General features: G+C 49.8%; 1 protein-coding gene across 1 annotated transcript; it reads right to left on the reverse strand.

Moving 5' to 3' along the window:
* Window positions 1-8,803: 8,803 nt before the first annotated feature.
* WBP2 (WW domain binding protein 2) lies at window positions 8,804-16,728 on the reverse strand. Its single transcript, XM_058817077.1, has 8 exons — window positions 16,649-16,728; window positions 14,911-15,019; window positions 14,262-14,397; window positions 12,742-12,834; window positions 12,426-12,542; window positions 12,091-12,216; window positions 10,935-11,011; window positions 8,804-10,323 (listed from the first exon to the last, which is right to left on the reverse strand). Exons 1-8 carry the CDS (start codon window positions 16,705-16,707, stop codon window positions 10,270-10,272), a joined length of 771 nt encoding a protein of 256 aa, XP_058673060.1. The 5' UTR covers window positions 16,708-16,728; the 3' UTR covers window positions 8,804-10,269.
* Between the last annotated feature and the right edge of the window lies 1 nt (window position 16,729).

The following is a 16,729-nucleotide window of genomic DNA, read 5'->3' on the forward strand; positions in this document are numbered from 1 at the left end:
CAGCTTTCATTCTTGTAAACCCTTTATCAGACTGCAGCCTGCCAGGCAGTTGCCCTCCCCTGGCAGATCCCTATCAGGACGCTCTCACTGATAACAAACTGGGTGGGGGAAGGCTTGGCTGGGCACCAGCAGATGGCCAGGGGCAGGGCCAGCGTGCTCCTGGGTGTGTTGTGTCTACAGGAACCTACAGGAACAGCTCCTGGGCTCTGGAGGGGCTGTTGAGCTGCACAAGCATTTGCTGCTCACGGGCAGACCCAGAGCCTGGGGAAGGACAAGGACATCAGGCCCTGCTCAGTGTCACTGCTGGGGTTTGGTGGCACGGCTGGGGCTGCTGAGGAGCCACAGGCCCTGTGCAGCAGGGCAGGGACTCCCCAAGGCGGGGGGGGGTTTGTGTTCCCCACACCTTTCTGGCCCAAAAGCCATAAAAATAAAAGATGTTTCAGATGTAAGACAGGTGGCAGTGGCTCCACACTGGGATCAGTGGCACTGTGCAGGCACTCGGGGATTTGTGCTGAACCCAAACAGGAAACCACGGCCATGGAAACTGCACTGGAAAGTTTGTGTCCTCAGCAGCTCAGAAGGACTCAGAGTGCACCAGCACAGAGCCCCACAGCACAGAGCTGGCTCAAGCAGGGCTGCAGGAGGATGCTGCAGCAGCAGCCCTGCCAGAGGATGAGGGCAGGCAGCCAGTCCCTTCAGCCTTGCACTCATCCACTCCTTTAATTGAGGCAGGTTGCCCTCTTTTAATTGCTTTGAGAGAGACACAACCTCCTTTTGCCCTGGAGCCCTGTAAGAGCAGCTTAATGGCAAAAGGGATTCCCTGAAGTTGTGGGACCAGGAGATGGAGAAAGGGCTGAGAGCAGAGGCAGAGGGTTGATGTGGGGGGCAGATTTTCTTTATCCAGGTCAGCCAGCACAGGACTGGGGCCAAGAGGGGCTGCACAGCATGAAAACACAGAATTTCCAGGAGCAGGGGGATGCCAAGGTAATTTACAGAATGAAAATCCAGAGCTACAGTGAGACACCCAAAAGCTGCAATGCACTCCTGAGATTTTTCCGCCTTGTCCCCTGAGGTCTGAAAAAAGCTGCTTGTTCCACTTCTGCTCTCTCCCCTGTCAGGAGGGCTCTGGTAACTGTAACACCCCAGAAATTGGGTGTCCCAAGGAACTGGGCCTCAGAACCCCTTCTTGTGCTTTCCCAGCTTGGCACTGGAGCCACCTCCTCATGTGCTGAGGATGCCCCTTCCCTCTGCTGTCAGAGATGCTCAGAGGTGCTCACCCAGCCCCAGCCTTGGCTTTATCCAGCCTTTTTCCATTGGCTCACCTTGGGCAAAGCTCCAAAGCATCTCCTGCCTCACTGATGGGGGGGATGTGGTGGAGAAGCTGATGCCTGTGCCATGACACACACAAATGCAGTTTATTGATCTGGGACATCAGCTCTCTGCTCCCTTGTAAAATGTTGTTAGTGGGAGCTAGAGAAAAGTGCATAGTGGCCTTTGGAAACCATTGCTGTCATCTTTGCTTTTAGCTTTGATTGCAAAAGCAAAATCTGGCCCAGCAAACAGCAACCCCAGAGGTAAAGGCAGGACATGGACTCAGCATCCTTGAGTTGCTCACATCTTTCACTGTTCCTTGCCAAAAAAAAAATAACAGCAGTCAGGATGTCTCTTGCCTCAACCAGCACAGAAAGAACAGAGAGAACAGCTGAAAGAGTTTAATCAATCCTCAAATCCACTTCTCTCCTCCTTGTAACACTGGAGAAGTAAAATCCAGCCATAACTATTGCAAAACATCAGGCAGTGACCCTCCAGCCAGGAGCTGGTGGCTGGGCTGGGGTTGTGCAGGCTTTAGAAAGCAAAAGTTCAGCTGCAGTGTGGAAGTTTCTGTTTAAAAGCCCTTTCCCCAGCTGGGCACTGCACTGGGTTGCAACAACCACTGGAAATGCTCAGGCACAGCCCAGCAGGGTGGGAGCACTCAGCTCCCAGCAGAGCCAGCAGGGTCTGGGCAGCACTCTGTGCAGGGATCACCTCTGTGGGTGTCAGGGCAGAGCTGTCTGGGGATCAGCTCTCCAAAGCAGCAAATATCCTTTTTTCCCTGGGTTTTACCAGCAGCCACCTGTTCCACAAAATACCAGTGACAAAAACCCCTGAGCTCCAGTATTTGCACCTCAAGTTCCTCCTTGTCCAGGAAACAATGAGAGAAGCTCTAAAAGCAGCTCCAGAGTGAGTGAGGATTTCTGGTTAGCAGAGACAATCCTGATAAACTCCATTCCCCACACTGGCAGGCAATTGGCAAAACATCCCAGACATCCAAGGCAGGACTTTCCAAAGGGAGGGAGATGGCATTCCCCAAAACAGCCCCTGCTTCCCATGCTGTCAGTCTGCCTCCCTAAATGACCAACATAGATATGCACAATGTGAAGCCTTACATTCCTTTTAAAAACAAATCATTTTTTAAAAACAAGTCATGCTAAAGGCAAACCCTTTATACCTGTCCCCAATACAAATAAAGTCCACAGCTCACTTGTGAATGGGGCTATAGGTGCTGCTGAGAAAACAGATCTCCAAAGAACAACATCATCACCTTATTTACAGGGAATTGTCATCTCCTCAAAGGAAAACCTGCCAGGAAAGAACCCTCCACCAGCATTAACAGTGGTTTATCTCCTACCTTCTTGATCCTGAAGCCGCAGCCTGGCCTCAGTCTTATCTCTCGGATGGAAATGGGCAAATAGTCAAAAAACTGATTTCAACATGTCCCTCCCTCACTTCTCCTTTGAGCACGGCTCCGATGACTCTGCAGAACCCAGGGGTGCCTGCCAGGCCTTGGCAAAGGGGAGAAGCAGCAGCAGGCAGGGAGAGGAAGGGAAGGTGTTTCACAATGAGAGACATCTCTGCTTGCCCTCTTTGGGGCTGCCCAGGTGAGATAAACCCCTGGGACCCTCTGAGTGCTGTGGGGCCACGATCCCATACCCAGGAGGGATGTCAGTCCCCCCTCCCTGTTTCCTGGGGGGGCCCTGACCCCACATCTCCCCTGCCACAGGCTATCCTCAGCACTTGGGGGGCACCTCACAAAATCTGGTGGCACCTGGGAAGGAAGGGGGGAGCACACAGATATCCCACCTCATTTGGGACATCTTAGAAGGATGTCAGGGTAAACTCCATCCCTCTGGGAAGAGCCAAGGGGACTTCCAGCCACCTACACAGGACAGGGCAGTTGTGAGAGCTCTGTTCCCCCTGCCTGTGCAGGAGCAGAGGTTTGGCACAAGTGCTGCCAGCAGGGACACGCGAGGATGACTCTGAGGAAGGTGCAGAATTCATGTGTAGACCTGGATGTCCCTCATTTGCCTCACAGAACCTTGTGACCACTTTAAAATGTTTTCACCATCACAGTCATGTGCTGTCCTCCACTTCCCTCTCCCAGTGAGATAATTCCATTTCAGACACTGGATTTACCATCCCCTCACTGCAGGGACAGAGAATGGGGGACACATTTCAAAGGCAATTTATTTGCTGGTTTATTTGCTGGTTCAAAGCAAATTTGGGGGCTGAGCTGAGAGCAGCAGGACCCACAGCATGTGCCTGAGCTGAGGAGGGGCCAGGGGGATCCTTGTGCAGGTGGAAGAACCCAGGGCTGACACCCAGTGTCTTAGGTAGAAGTACATGAGTGGGTGTGCATTCTATCCCCATCTGTCAGAGCTGGGGCAGTTCTCTGCTGTCCTTTGGGCAGTTTTTCCTTTATCTCTCCCACAGCCAACCCTCCCTCCAGGAGATCTCTGCTCTCCATGGCCACTGAGTGTCCCTGCAGGGCTGATCCAATCCCAGCATCCCATGGGGAGATGCTCCGCCCAGGGGAGGAGCCAAGCATTCCTACCTGGATCCAATCTGAGCCTGGCACAGCACAGCAGCCTTTGCCCCCTGCACTGCCAGAGGAGCAGCTTTCTGCTGCCCTGCATGGCCAGAGGGAGCCCAGGCCCATCTGCAGCAGCCCTGGAGCTGCAGAGGAAAACTCCCCCCTTGTGCAGGATCCCTGCTGCAGCAGAGCCACAGCTGGCACTGCAGGAGGGCTGAGCCCCCATGGGATGGGGCTGGGACACCTCCCTGACACACGGGGGGCAGGGACTGCTCTCAGTCTGGCAGTGGTTTGGGTTTTTTTTTGTACTATCGCATTTGTAATTTTAATTTTCCTAGTACAGAACTGTTATTCCTATTCCCATATCTTTGACTGAGAGCCCCTTAATTTCAAAATTATAATAATTCAGAGGGAAGGGGTTTACATTTTCCATTTCAAGGGAGGCTCCTGCCTTCCTTAGCAGACATCTCTCTTTTCAAACCAAGGCACCCAGGTACCTCCATGCTCCCATGATGCCCATTAACCCCCCAGGCTATTCTGGAGCAAAGATACCAAATTCCTGACCAGCTCCAGCACTGAGCATTCTCCCCATGGCTTTTCCACCAACAGTTCTCCTCACACATTTCCCAAAGCCCCAGAGGAGCCCAGCAAGCTCCACAGAGCCACAGTCTTGTGATGGGAAGAGGCTGCAGGACAACCCCTCCCACCACCCCCACATTCCAGAGGGACACACCAAAACATGGAATATTGCTGCAGTCAGTCTGTGCCTCTTGTCCCAGCCAGAGCCCAGCCCTCAAAGAGCAAAGACATGGAAAGGAGGAGAAGGAGGAGGAGGAGGAGGAGACACGATTTGAGCAGGGGAAAAGAAAAGTTTAGAAAGAGAGGATTTGCTGAGCTGAGCTGGGAAATGGAGCCAAGCTGGTACCTTTTGCTCCAGCATCCAGAAACTACAGGAACTGTGTAGGGAATGGCAGGTGGGCTGGGAGGAGCCAGCAGGGAGGGATCCAGGTCTGGTTACAGCCTGAGGGGTGAGATCCAGCAGCCACCAGCAGCAGGTCCAAGTCCCTGCTCCTGTGACATGGGACACTTTGTGTCCCACTGGGGCCTCTCCCTTGAGCAAGGAGCTGAAATTCTGGTTCCTGTCTCTTGGAGCTGACTCACCCCAGAGGCAGACAGGTGATAACACCTGCTGTGGCTGCAGAGAGAGCCTGGACTGAAATAAAGATCCCCACCCTGCACATCTTAGTGTTCCATCCCCACCCACAAACCTCACTTCTCTGTGCAGCTTTAGCCTGAAACTCCTCCTGATCACAGCCTGCCTTGGCAAAACTCACCCCCAACACACCCCTGGCAGCTCCTTCAGGGGGTGGTGCCTGTGGTGCAACAGGAGCTGCTCTCTGGCAAGGGCTGGCTCTGCTCCTGGGTGCTCTGGGAGCAGCTGGATCCAAACTTCACCCCACACCTCCTGCCACCTCCAGCAGTGTTTGCAAAGGGAGACAGAGCTGTGAGCAGAGCTGATCAATCAGTGTCCATCATGTGGCTGAGGCAGTTTGAGCATCTGCAGCTCTGAGAGTGGTAGGAAGTCCTCATGATCTCCTGCCACACACATCTTTTCATTAAAATCCTTTCTTTAGGATTTTTCCCCCTTCTGAGAAGCTGTGGCCTCAGCAACAAAGTGTAAACAATGGTTATCTGCTGCTGTGGAATGCAACAGGTGCATCTGGGATTGGTCTGGGGTGGATGTTTGGATTTATTGACCACTCATGGCAGAGCTGGGTCTCACTTTCTGCTGAGACACAGACCTTTGTTGTTGAATACCTTTTCTATTCTTAGCTTAGCTAGCCTTCTGAGAACTTTCTCTTCTATTCTTTTTAGTATAGATATATATAATATTTATTATTTTATCATATATATTACATTATATATTATATATATTATATATATAATGTAATATATATCATAAAATCATAAATGAAGCCTTCTGAACATGAGGTCAACATTCTTGTCTCTCTCTTCATCCTGCAACCCTTGCAAGCCTTGTAACAATCTCCAAAGAAAGGCACACACAGGGCAGGGAGGTGCTGGCCAGGTGGGCTTAACCCCACTGCCTACAACTGCTTAGTGCATCCCCCCCAGCCAGAAAGAAATGAATGAAGTTGAAGCATTTGAGGTAAAAGCTGGGCAGAATGGTGTGGAGGAAGAGGAGGACTCTGTTTCTTCCTTTGTCTGGAGCAACCTCAGACAAGCACACACAGGATGGAGCAATGCTTCCACGGTGAGGATCCTTAATCCCTAAGGATGGGCTAATCCTTCCAAGGTAAAGAACTTCCCCAGCCCCCAGGGACAGCAGCAGGATTTCAGGGCTGACAGCGGGAAATCTGTCAGCAGCACCTGCGGTTCCTGCAGCAACACTTCTTTGCACAAGATCTCAAAGCACTTTGGAAACACCCAGTTACCCCACAGCCCCCAGAGCGGGGAAGCAGCTGCATTTCCCAGCACCAGGGGCAGGAGAGACTTCTCAGCTGAAGAGCCCAAGTGACATCAAAGGCACAGCTGTAGGTGGTGGTGGAAAGTCGAAGTGCCCAACAGTAATTGTTGCCCGTGCCTGCTCTGTTCTTTCAGTGCTATCACAGCAGCCATGCTGGGGTTCAATGGCACCAGTGTGGAGTCACATGGCAGCCTCCTGCTGCGCAGCCAGTTCATCACCGAGGCAGGGCCAGAGCTGGAGACGTGGCAGTGAGCAACACTTCCTGCTGCCCTACTCCCACACGGCTTCCAGAGCAGCAGCAGATTCAATTTGCATGTCCCTGCTCTAATATTAAAAACGTTCTGTGTGGGCAGCAGGACTGGTGACCCTTCTACCCTCGCTGAGCCCTTTCCCAAGCAGAGAACAGCTCCCAGTTTCCATCGGGGGATGGCGGGGAGTGCTGAGTATCCAAGCCAGGTGTGGGTGCTTTGGCAGGGATTCTCACCAGCACGCACAAATCTGGATTCCCAAATTGTGCTGCAGCACTCAGCCCAATGCCTGCCGGAGCCTGGCTGGCTGTGTGACCTGCCCAGCGCTCCCTGAACGGCTTCAATTCCCGCCAGCACACCCCAAACACACGCCCAACCCTTTTTTGGCTTCCTCCTCCCCTCCCCGCAGACCGTGCCCAGCTCCAGCCTGGGGAAATGGGAACATTCAGCCTCAAACCAGTGCGGAAAACCCACAGCTCCAACTCCAGATTTAGCCCACTGACACCCGTGCTAAGGAATATTTAATTTATTCCAGCCTGACTCATCCTTGGAGTGCATTTCCCTTTTGCCAGACAGAAACCTCATGGTGCCTCTGGAGCTCTTGCCACTTCTCCACTCTGAGGGAAGTGACTCAGCTCGAGCCATGGAGTTCCCATGGGAGCAGATATCTAAATATTTCTCTCCCAATCAGACTCAGCTGAGGAAAGGTTTTAAAAGAACCTCATGGATTTGTTCTGATTGTTGGCCTAAGAGCTGCACTAAGACAGTAGGGATGGGCAAGAGCTCTGGAAAGTTCACGCAATCTGTGTTTTCTAGGATTCTGTCTGAGTAGAAGGTGACTGGGAATGAGCCAGAACAGAAAGGTTTCACTACCATTTTAGAGTTGGACAGATGTGACTGTGGAAACCTTGATTTTAAGTAAATTAATTCACAGATTAGGATTTATTCAGCTCCTACTAGACTATAAGATTTTATCTCAATGCTTTCCTCCTTCAGCCACCTCTTCCACAGAAAACAAACCCAAGTGGCTCAGCCAGGCCTAAAGTGCAAACAGCCATGTGGGAGCATGTGAGGCAGAGGGATGTAAAACTGAGCAGAATGTGGGAGATGTCCCTGCTGGCTGGCCAGGGAACTCAAGAGAATGAAGGCAGCCACAGCAGCTGCTGGCAAGAGGAATGAAACCAGTGAGGTTTGGATGTCCATGGAGAGCAGCTCCTGGGTACCTCCTGTGGGACAGGGGGACTGACCAGGACCTGATCCCACATGGAAACCTCCTGTCCTGCCCTGCCCAGCCCAGTGACACTGACACACCTGGTTCAGCTCAGGGGCAGGAACAGCCCTGGCAGTGCTGCAGGAGCACAGCTCCAGCTTTTCCATGGACAGGAGCATCCAGGGACAGGAGCACAGCTCCAGCTTCTCCAGGGACAGGAGCATCCAGGGACAGGAGCACAGTTCCTGCTTTTCCATGGACAGGAGCATCCAGGGACAGGAGCACAGTTCCTGCTTTTCCATGGACAGGAGCATCCAGGGACAGGAGCACAGTTCCTGCTTTTCCAGGGACAGGAGCACAGCTCCAGCTTCTGCAGGGACAGGAGCACAGCTCCCAGCTTTTCCTGGGACAGGAGCATCCAGGGACAGGAGCACAGCTCCCAGTGTTTCCATGGACAGGAGCACAGCTCCAGCTTTTCCAGGGACAGCAGCACAGCTCCAGCTTCTCCAGGGACAGGAGCACAGGGGGAGCACACCTGAGACAGCTCCAGCCTCACTGGGTACAGCCACCCAGGCACCTCAGCACACTTAGAGGGAAAAAAAGAATAAAATTGTGGATTGCTTCTAATTACAGACATATTTTAGAGGCATTAATTATGCTGCAGTGCTCAGCTAGTTCTTGCAAAGCAAAATAGTAAACAGGTTGTAACTTTTATGAGGACAACTTGTCTGGAAAAATAACTTGGGTGACACACCTGGGTAAAGCAGCTGCTGTCAGCTTCCAAGAGGAACTGTGAAATGGGAGTTTGCTGAAACATTTTAACATCTTATTTTCATTCACAAAGTCACCCAAGAGAAATCAAGCAACTGATGTCACCAGTGAAAAGCCAAGTCATTTTGCTTCTAATAATAAAACATAAAATCCAAGTGGTTTTGTTTCCAATTCCTCCTCTCTGCATCTAAAGCTAGCAGAAGTTTGCCCACTCACACACACACAAACACCCCAAGTTTTGAGCTGATTTCTCTTTACTTCACAGTCTTGGCAAAACAAATCTGCATTCAGAAGTCATTTCACATTAATATATTAATCAAATGCTTTCAAAATAAATATTTTTTTAAATAACAATTTCTTTACATCACCGCAGTAGCAATTCTAGAAAAGTCAGTGCACAAACAGCAGCAATTTCATCAATCAGTTAAAGAAAAACAAAACAAGAGGTGGACCTTGCTTCTCTCCGAGCAGGCTGCATGCAGCAAGTCTCACCATTTCCACAGCACAGGAGCTTCTGCCACACTTGGCTGGGAAGGATTTTCTCTCTCAGCTGTCAGAAGTCACTGCAGTGTCACTTGTCACAGCTTTGGACAATGCAGAAGTTCCACAGCCCAGATTCTGATCAGTCCTGCACAGGTTCTGCACTGGATTGTTGCTAATGAGACCAAGGAATCAATGAGGAGTCCACGTTTGGGTGAGTGGGAATTCACAGCTGGAGCAGGAACACAAACAGCAATAAACAACACTCTGTACCTTACAGCTCATTCCAAGGTTTTGCATATTCTCTCAAGTGCTTCCAGGGCACAAGTAAAGCAACTGCTTTCTGCCCTTGGCTGTGAATTCACCAGGTAAATCACAGCAGGAAGATGCTTCACTGGCCAAGAAATGTAACTTGTGTTACAACAAAGGAAAAACAAAAGTGCATTATAGACTATGAGGAGAATGTTCAGGACTTAGTGAACTCACATATCTAACTGGAAAATAGAGACTGCAGAAATATGAGTGTTCCTAGGGATCTGAAGTGGTCAGATGCTACTGGAGAACCCTGTGAAGAGCAGGGAAGGGAAATTGGTCAGCATTGTCATACATGGTGAGCAGCAGGGAAATCTAAAGGGCTACAGATTATTTACTATGATTGTCAGGAATGACTTAGATTTAAAAAAAAGAAACAGAAGAAAGTTGAATATATGTCTGAAAAGTGTCATAGGTGTGTACCTCCTTTGAGATCCCAAAGGCTGGAGTTGGATGTGACACTCTGGATTAAAAAGAATAACCAGAGGCATCCCTGTGTCCAGAGGTGCTCTTGGATGCACACTAAGGTAAATACAAGACACCTCCCACCCCCGAGAGCTTTGTTTCTATGTCATGATCATGTTAATTAGCAGTTTAGAGCAGATGCTGACTCTTAAGTATCAAAAAGAAACAGAGCAAAGGGAAGCAGAGATGGAGAGAACCTCCAGGTGTAGCAATGCTGTGCCCAGGGAGGAGGGAATGCTGCAGGACAGCAAATCCTCAGAGCTCCACAGGTGAGCCAGGCTGCCAAAATCCCTCCCCTTGCTCTGCACAGACCTACTCCTAGAGCCCCTGAAAGCAGTGTGCCTTGGGGGAAGGTTCTGCTCCTCAGTGCTATGGACTGTGCCCCAGAATTCTGCCAAAATGGAAAAAAGGAAAGCAATGGGTTGTGGAGAAGGTCTGTGTCAGCTTATTGGTTTTTCTTGTCCTCTGGTGGGAAGTATGGAGGAGGAGGTGGCTGGTCCTGCAATAAAGATGACAAAAGGACATCAGTGCATGGCTAAGAATAAAATACTGAACTCAAAGCCCCCAAAAACCCAAGACTGTGGCCATGATATTTTCTGAAAAAACATCCCTTTGCCAGGATTTTTGTCCTGAGAAGCTGAGACGCCTCAGAGGAAAAGAAAAACAGTTATTATCTGCTGCTTTGGAATGCAACAGATGCATCTTTGATTGGTCTCATGTAGTTGTTTTTATTTAATGGCCAACCACAGTCCAGCTGTTTCTGACTCTCTGGTCAGTCACAGGATTTTATTATCATTTTTCCTTTCTATTCCTTGCAAGGCTTCTGAAGAAATCCTTTCTTCTGTTCTTTTAGTATAGTTTTAATATATCATTTTCTTTGAATATAATATATATCATAAAATAATAAATCAGCCTTCTGAAACACGGAGTCAAGATTCTCATCTCTCTCCTCATGGGGACCTCTGTGACCTGGGACCTCTGTGAACAGCACCACATTTGGTGACCCCAAGTGAGGAACATTGCCACATCAATCCACACCAACTCTGCTGTGCCACTGAGGGAGAATGTGCCAGACACACCCCCTGCAGGCCCAGAGCAGCAGGGACTCACCGTGGGCATGTAGACATTGTGGGGGTTGCCTGGGCTGTAGTAAGCACTGGCAGCAGCTTCAGCAGCCTTGGCTTCAGCTGGCACAGGGACAGAAGTGACAGGTTAGGGACACACAGAGAATTCTGACAGTAAAACAAGAACTTCTGGCCATCAAGAGTTACTAACAGAGCAGCCTATGACCAGTGCTCATGTTGCAGAACAGCTCCAAAAAAATACAATTGAGCATTCTCTCTTCCAGTCACCACAAAACTGCCAATTCCCAGTGAAACAGAGGAAGAGTGAGTTTGGAAATGTCACCTGGGACTTGCATGTCAGCCATAAATAAATGCTTGCTGCTGCCTTGCCTAAATACAGACAATACCCTTTACAAACAGGAGTGAACACACCATCCTTCCTGGGAGTGAAATCAACAGGCAAAACAAAAATCAGCACAAATTTAGAGCAGCTCAGGGGATTAGTGTATGGTAATTTATGAGCATAATCCAGATCCTGCATTTCTGCAGAAAACAAAAATCTTGTACAAGCCTCTGGAGCAGTACCACTTTCCAAATAATAGTTCAAAGATGAATGGTTGTTTATTCAAACTGAAGAGAAAAGTTAATTCTTATCTAAACAAATATTCTTATCTGCAAGAGATCTATGGCTGTGCCCAACCACAATAGCTCTTTTTTCACTTTAATAAATCCCCAATGAGTGAAAAATGAGGCTGATATTTCCTCAGCTCCTTTCCATCATCTCTTCCCCTGTTCCATATTGTTTCAGCAAAAATAATCACATTAAGAATGAAACAGGGGAAGGGGAAGCAAATATCACCCAAGCCACAGTTGTGAGCCAAAATGGACCACAAACACATTTCACCATCAGTTTCCTTGTATTCATCATTAGGGCAAGATTACCACCACAGGAGAATCACAAACTGTATTTTTCTGTCAAAAGAAAAATAAATTTATATGTAAAATGCCCACTAATGGTGTCTGCCCTGGAGAGAATCAGGCTGGACTCCAGACTGAGCTGGATATACAAGGCTGGATATTAGGGGAGCTCCTTAATCCCTTTTCTAAACAAATTTCAACTTCTAAGTGGAGCTTCAAAGTTCCCCAAAAGACAAGAAAGAAATTCTGTTTCATTCCTAACAAAGCTGTTGTGAGTTCCTTACCTGCAGGAGTGGAGGGCAGGTCTGGGCCACTGACAGGGGGGGGCTCCATGGGCCCTGGGTAGGGTGGGGGTGGCAGCTGCATGTAGCCCATGCTCCCATCTGCTGCAGGAGGACCAGGGTAAAAGTCTGCCAGGACAGGAGATCACACAGCAAGAGACTTAGCTCTGGGTGGAGTTGTCAACCAAAAGAAGCCAAGGCAAACATAATTCAACTCAGGAACAAAAGCTACACAAGTCATCACTAAAACACTGTGTAAAATCTGTTTTTCTTGCCTTTTTTACCTATTTTAACTCTTACTCACTGGAGTAACCCCCAGCCTCAGCTGCCAGGCTTACCTGGAGGAGGAGGTGGGTATGGATAGCCCCCATTAGCTGCAGGTGGTGCAAAAGCATAGGATCCATTTGGCATGTAGGAATAGCCATAAGCTCCACTGGGTATTTCACCTCTGGACACTGGGAAAGCAAAGACAAAACCTCATCAGAACATCAAGCCAGCCTCAAATGCAGGTCAACAACTCCTTATCAGAAAAATAAGTGACATCCCCACAAATCTGCTGCTTGCTGGATGTTAGAAAAGTATTTCTTAAAGCAAGCTTCAGGCAAGGGCTCCTGAAAGCACAGAACTGTGGCAAACACCCCCAGGCTTGCATACCTTGTGATGCCACCTGCAGCATCCTCTGCCCAAATTCAATTGCACCCCCAGCTGAAAAGGTCATCTTGAACGTGGCAGATCCTTCCCAGCCACCTGAGGGAGGAAAGACAGCACTAAGGAGCAAGGAGAAGCCATTCCCATGCTATTTAGGTTACATGCTGCATCCACAGATGCTCTGTGTATAAAAGAGTTAATCCCAAGATTCCAAACTAAAAAAAAAAAAAAAAAAGCAGAGGAAGTGGCAGAATTATGGGATCATCAGAAAAATTCACACTGGGGTATTGTCAGGTCAAGAGACACCTGAAGCAGAAACAGAGAGCTTCAAAAGCTTTCTGGAGTTGTGACTATTGCCACAGCAGCTGTCACAGGCCAAGCTGTCAGGAGTGCTGGATTTGCTCTTGCTTTGGATAAGATTAGTGCAGAAGACAGGGATTTTGTTAATCCTGTTGCCTAAAAAGCCTCTGCAACTACACCTAAGTGTCAGCTCCAAATTAGTTTGGGAGTCTGAGTGCCCAGCAAAGCAAAGAGCTTAATGAAAAACATGGTCCACATAAACCCATTAGAGCCCATGGAAGATATTTCAAGTCAGGATAAATAAAAATTAGAAAACAAATAAATTAGTGACATCTCACATTACAGTATAAAAAAGAAAAACATGCACAGTCCAGAGTCCCAGGAAAGCATCAAAGCAGAAGCTGTGCTGAAACAGAAACAAGCAGATTAAAGAGCCTTTTAAGCTAAACCAGACTCTCATGGCTGTTAAGACAACATCATCATTAAAAGGGATGGCCTCTGGGGAAAATTAACAAAGATTTAGCTAAATCCTTTTGCCTTTCACACTGTTTAGTTGGTCATTAATGCTAGATAGGTCCTACTCAGCTCCCATGCAAGGCTCTTACAGCCTGTGCTGAGATTTCTGTGCCACAGCTGCTACACTGAACCAAGCTGAGGATGAAAGTTTGCTGAACTTGAAAATGTCTGCCACATCCTTCTCATTGAGTTTAATGTGAAACAGCTCCTTAAATTCCCTGATTTCAAGACAATCCATTCCCTTCCAAGTGCCATTTTCCCTGCCAGGATGTACCACAGCTGTCCTTGAACTGCACAGGACACAATGGAGAGAGCTCTGGGGGTCTGCACCTGAACCCAAACAGAGCCAGAGAGGATCTGAGCTTTGGCACAGGAGAACCTGGATGCAGGTGGGACAGGACATCCCAAGTGACCAAAGCAAAGTGACACCTTCACTCCTGCTGACTCCACTGTGGTGTTCTTTTGCTGAGATCACTTGTTTGAAGTTTCTCTTTTGCAGGGGCAGGAATGAGATGGGTTGCAGAGCACATCTGCTCATTGCAGCTGAACAGGGGGCTGGGAAGGGGAATGTTTTAGTTGCCAGTGAATGAAAAACATTTTCACAGGAGTGTGAAAACCCATCTGGAGAGTTTCAAGGTTTGGTTAGCCAGGATCTTGCTGTGAATTGAGCAGCTGAACTGAGACCCAGAGCCCCCCTGTGTGATACCCACCTCCTGCCTCTGCCTTCACTGTGCCCTTGATGTAATTTGCTCCAAACACTGGCTGCTTGATCTCACAATCCTTCAGCAAATAAAAGGGCATCACAAAGGACTGCATAGCATCCTTCCCCTTGGACACAAAGATAACCTGAAAGAAAATAACATTACAAGAGCTAGTCAAAACAAACAGGAACCACAGCCCTGATTTATTGTCTGAACAGAATTCTCCATGGACTGAAACTCCCTCCCACATCACCAGCTCCACAAGCCAAAAGCTCCAGGGGTAAACCAAATCCTCAGGGTACTAAAGCCTTCCAGGAAGGCTCAGATAATGCTCCTCCCAGCTCCCACAGAACCTGCTGCTCCACACTGCTCTGATTTAGTAGCTGTGCTGTTGCATTCTGTATTTCCAGACCACTGCTAATTTCCAGTTTGAAGATGCCTGATGGACTGAACAGCTGCCTGCACAAGAACTAATCAGATTTATTATCTGTTGACAAATAGATGGGATATGCCATGAATTCATAATGCTTCCCAGAGGGAGAGGATGAGCCACACTTCAGGCAGGAGTGGATTATCCTGACTTTCATACACTGAGGACATTTAAATTCAGGCTCCAGGGCTGTTATCTCCTCAGAGAAGATAAAGCTTTCACACTCACCCGGTAGGGAGTCAGGAACACACTCCCCTTCTTGGTGCCCTTGAAGGCCTCTGGCACTGGCTCCAGGTCACTGAAGGTGATTTCTACATGGTCATAGGTCATCAGAACACTGCAAACAGTGACACAGGAGACAGCAGATACAGCTCAGGGCGGAATGCAGCATGCACAGAAGTTTACTGACCTACCAAAACCACCTGTAACCTCAGCACTGATGGAGATGCTGAGCAGACAGAATCAGTTCTGGTTTGCATTTTTTTTTGTTGTTGTTGTTGGCAGCAGCAACTGAAGTAGCCCTGGCTGCTTGTTCCCTTCCCAGTGTGCTGACACAGCTGCTGCGGCTGTCTGCACAACCAGGCAGCAAACCCAGGCAATTGAGCTGATCAAAATCTCAAGACCTTTTTTTGGTTTTGTTTTAAAATGTTCTGCATTTCTGCTGGCTCAGTTCCCTAATTCAGTTGTCCACAAGTGACATGACAGAGGAAGGACTGCAGGAGAAGAAACTGCTCAGGCTGGCTTATGCAACACGGCTGTTGAAGGTCTCACCACAGCTCCAGCACCTCTGACACAAAAATGTGATCCAGAGGAACTCCCCTTCCCCGCCACAAGATTTCATTAACTCGTGCTGCCTGCACTGATTCCTTAATTCTCATTTACAAACTGACCTGATTAAAACCTTTGGACACAGCAGGTAACTTGTACTGACATTACAGCATCCACATTAGGGACTCTAATCCCTAAAGCTGCAGAAATCTCCACCACCTCTATCTTTGGCAGCTGACGTGTTTCCACCCTCAGTCATAAACACCTGTCCCTCCAGGAACAGCTGGGGAAGGGCAGTGGGACCAGCCCTGCTCAGGCTGGGTCAGCCCAGGGACAGGGAGCCGGCAGCTGGGAACAGCAACACCTTCAGCTCCCATCCTCTCAGGGAATGCAAATTTAACTACCAGAGCTGATCTTACTAAAGCCTTCTAAGAAAAGCCACATCGCCAGTGGAAGTCGGGCCCACAATTCCTCCACAGTGTTTAAGCGGCCCCGTGGAAAGAAGCGCAGGAGGATGAAGCACTCCTTTGTCCCCAGAGCAGATGACTGCCACGTCAGAACCCCGCTGGCAGCCGGCGGGCGCGGCCAGCCCTGTGCCATGCACACAGAGGCGGCTCTGTGCGGGCTGCCCGTTTCCATGGTTATCGCCCAGCACCTTTTCCAAGGCTGCTCTCCCTCCCGCACACACAGACAGGGAGGGCTGTGCTCCGGGAGCCCGGCAAAGCACGGCTGAGGCACCAGGCAGGTGCAGCCTGCCCGAGGGGACGGGGCTGGGGCCAGCCCGGATCACCTGGCGGGAGCTGAGCGCTGCCAGCCCTTGCTGAGCCCTGGGGACAGCAGCCATTGCCAGCAGCAGGCTGGGGGACAGGCGCTGCATCTTCCTGGCGCTGAGGGAAGCGGTGTAAGGGGGGCAAGGCCCGCGGCTGAAGCCCAGCACAGCTCCCCTCACAGGCCCTGGGGCAGGAGGATATGTACAGCCCCTAAGCCGGAGGGAGATGAGGGGAGGACGAGCACCGCCGGCACCGAGAGGGTTAAACCAGCCCCTTTACCCGCTTCGCCCCCTCAGCACGCCCCCCCATGACCCACACAGCCGCTCCCCCTGAGGGGGAAGGCAGGAGGAGGGCGGGGGGAGAAGGCAACTCGCCGCTATCCCCCGGCTGCCGAGGCCGGAGGAGGGGAGAAGGGGATAGCACCTCACTTCTCGCTGTTGTTAACGATGACGCCGCCGCCCTCCGAGTGGTTCTTGTTGAGCGCCATCGCCGCCTCCTCCGCCTCCTCC

Source organism: Ammospiza caudacuta, chromosome 19 (genome assembly GCF_027887145.1).
Source record: "Ammospiza caudacuta isolate bAmmCau1 chromosome 19, bAmmCau1.pri, whole genome shotgun sequence".
NCBI lineage: Eukaryota > Metazoa > Chordata > Aves > Passeriformes > Passerellidae > Ammospiza > Ammospiza caudacuta.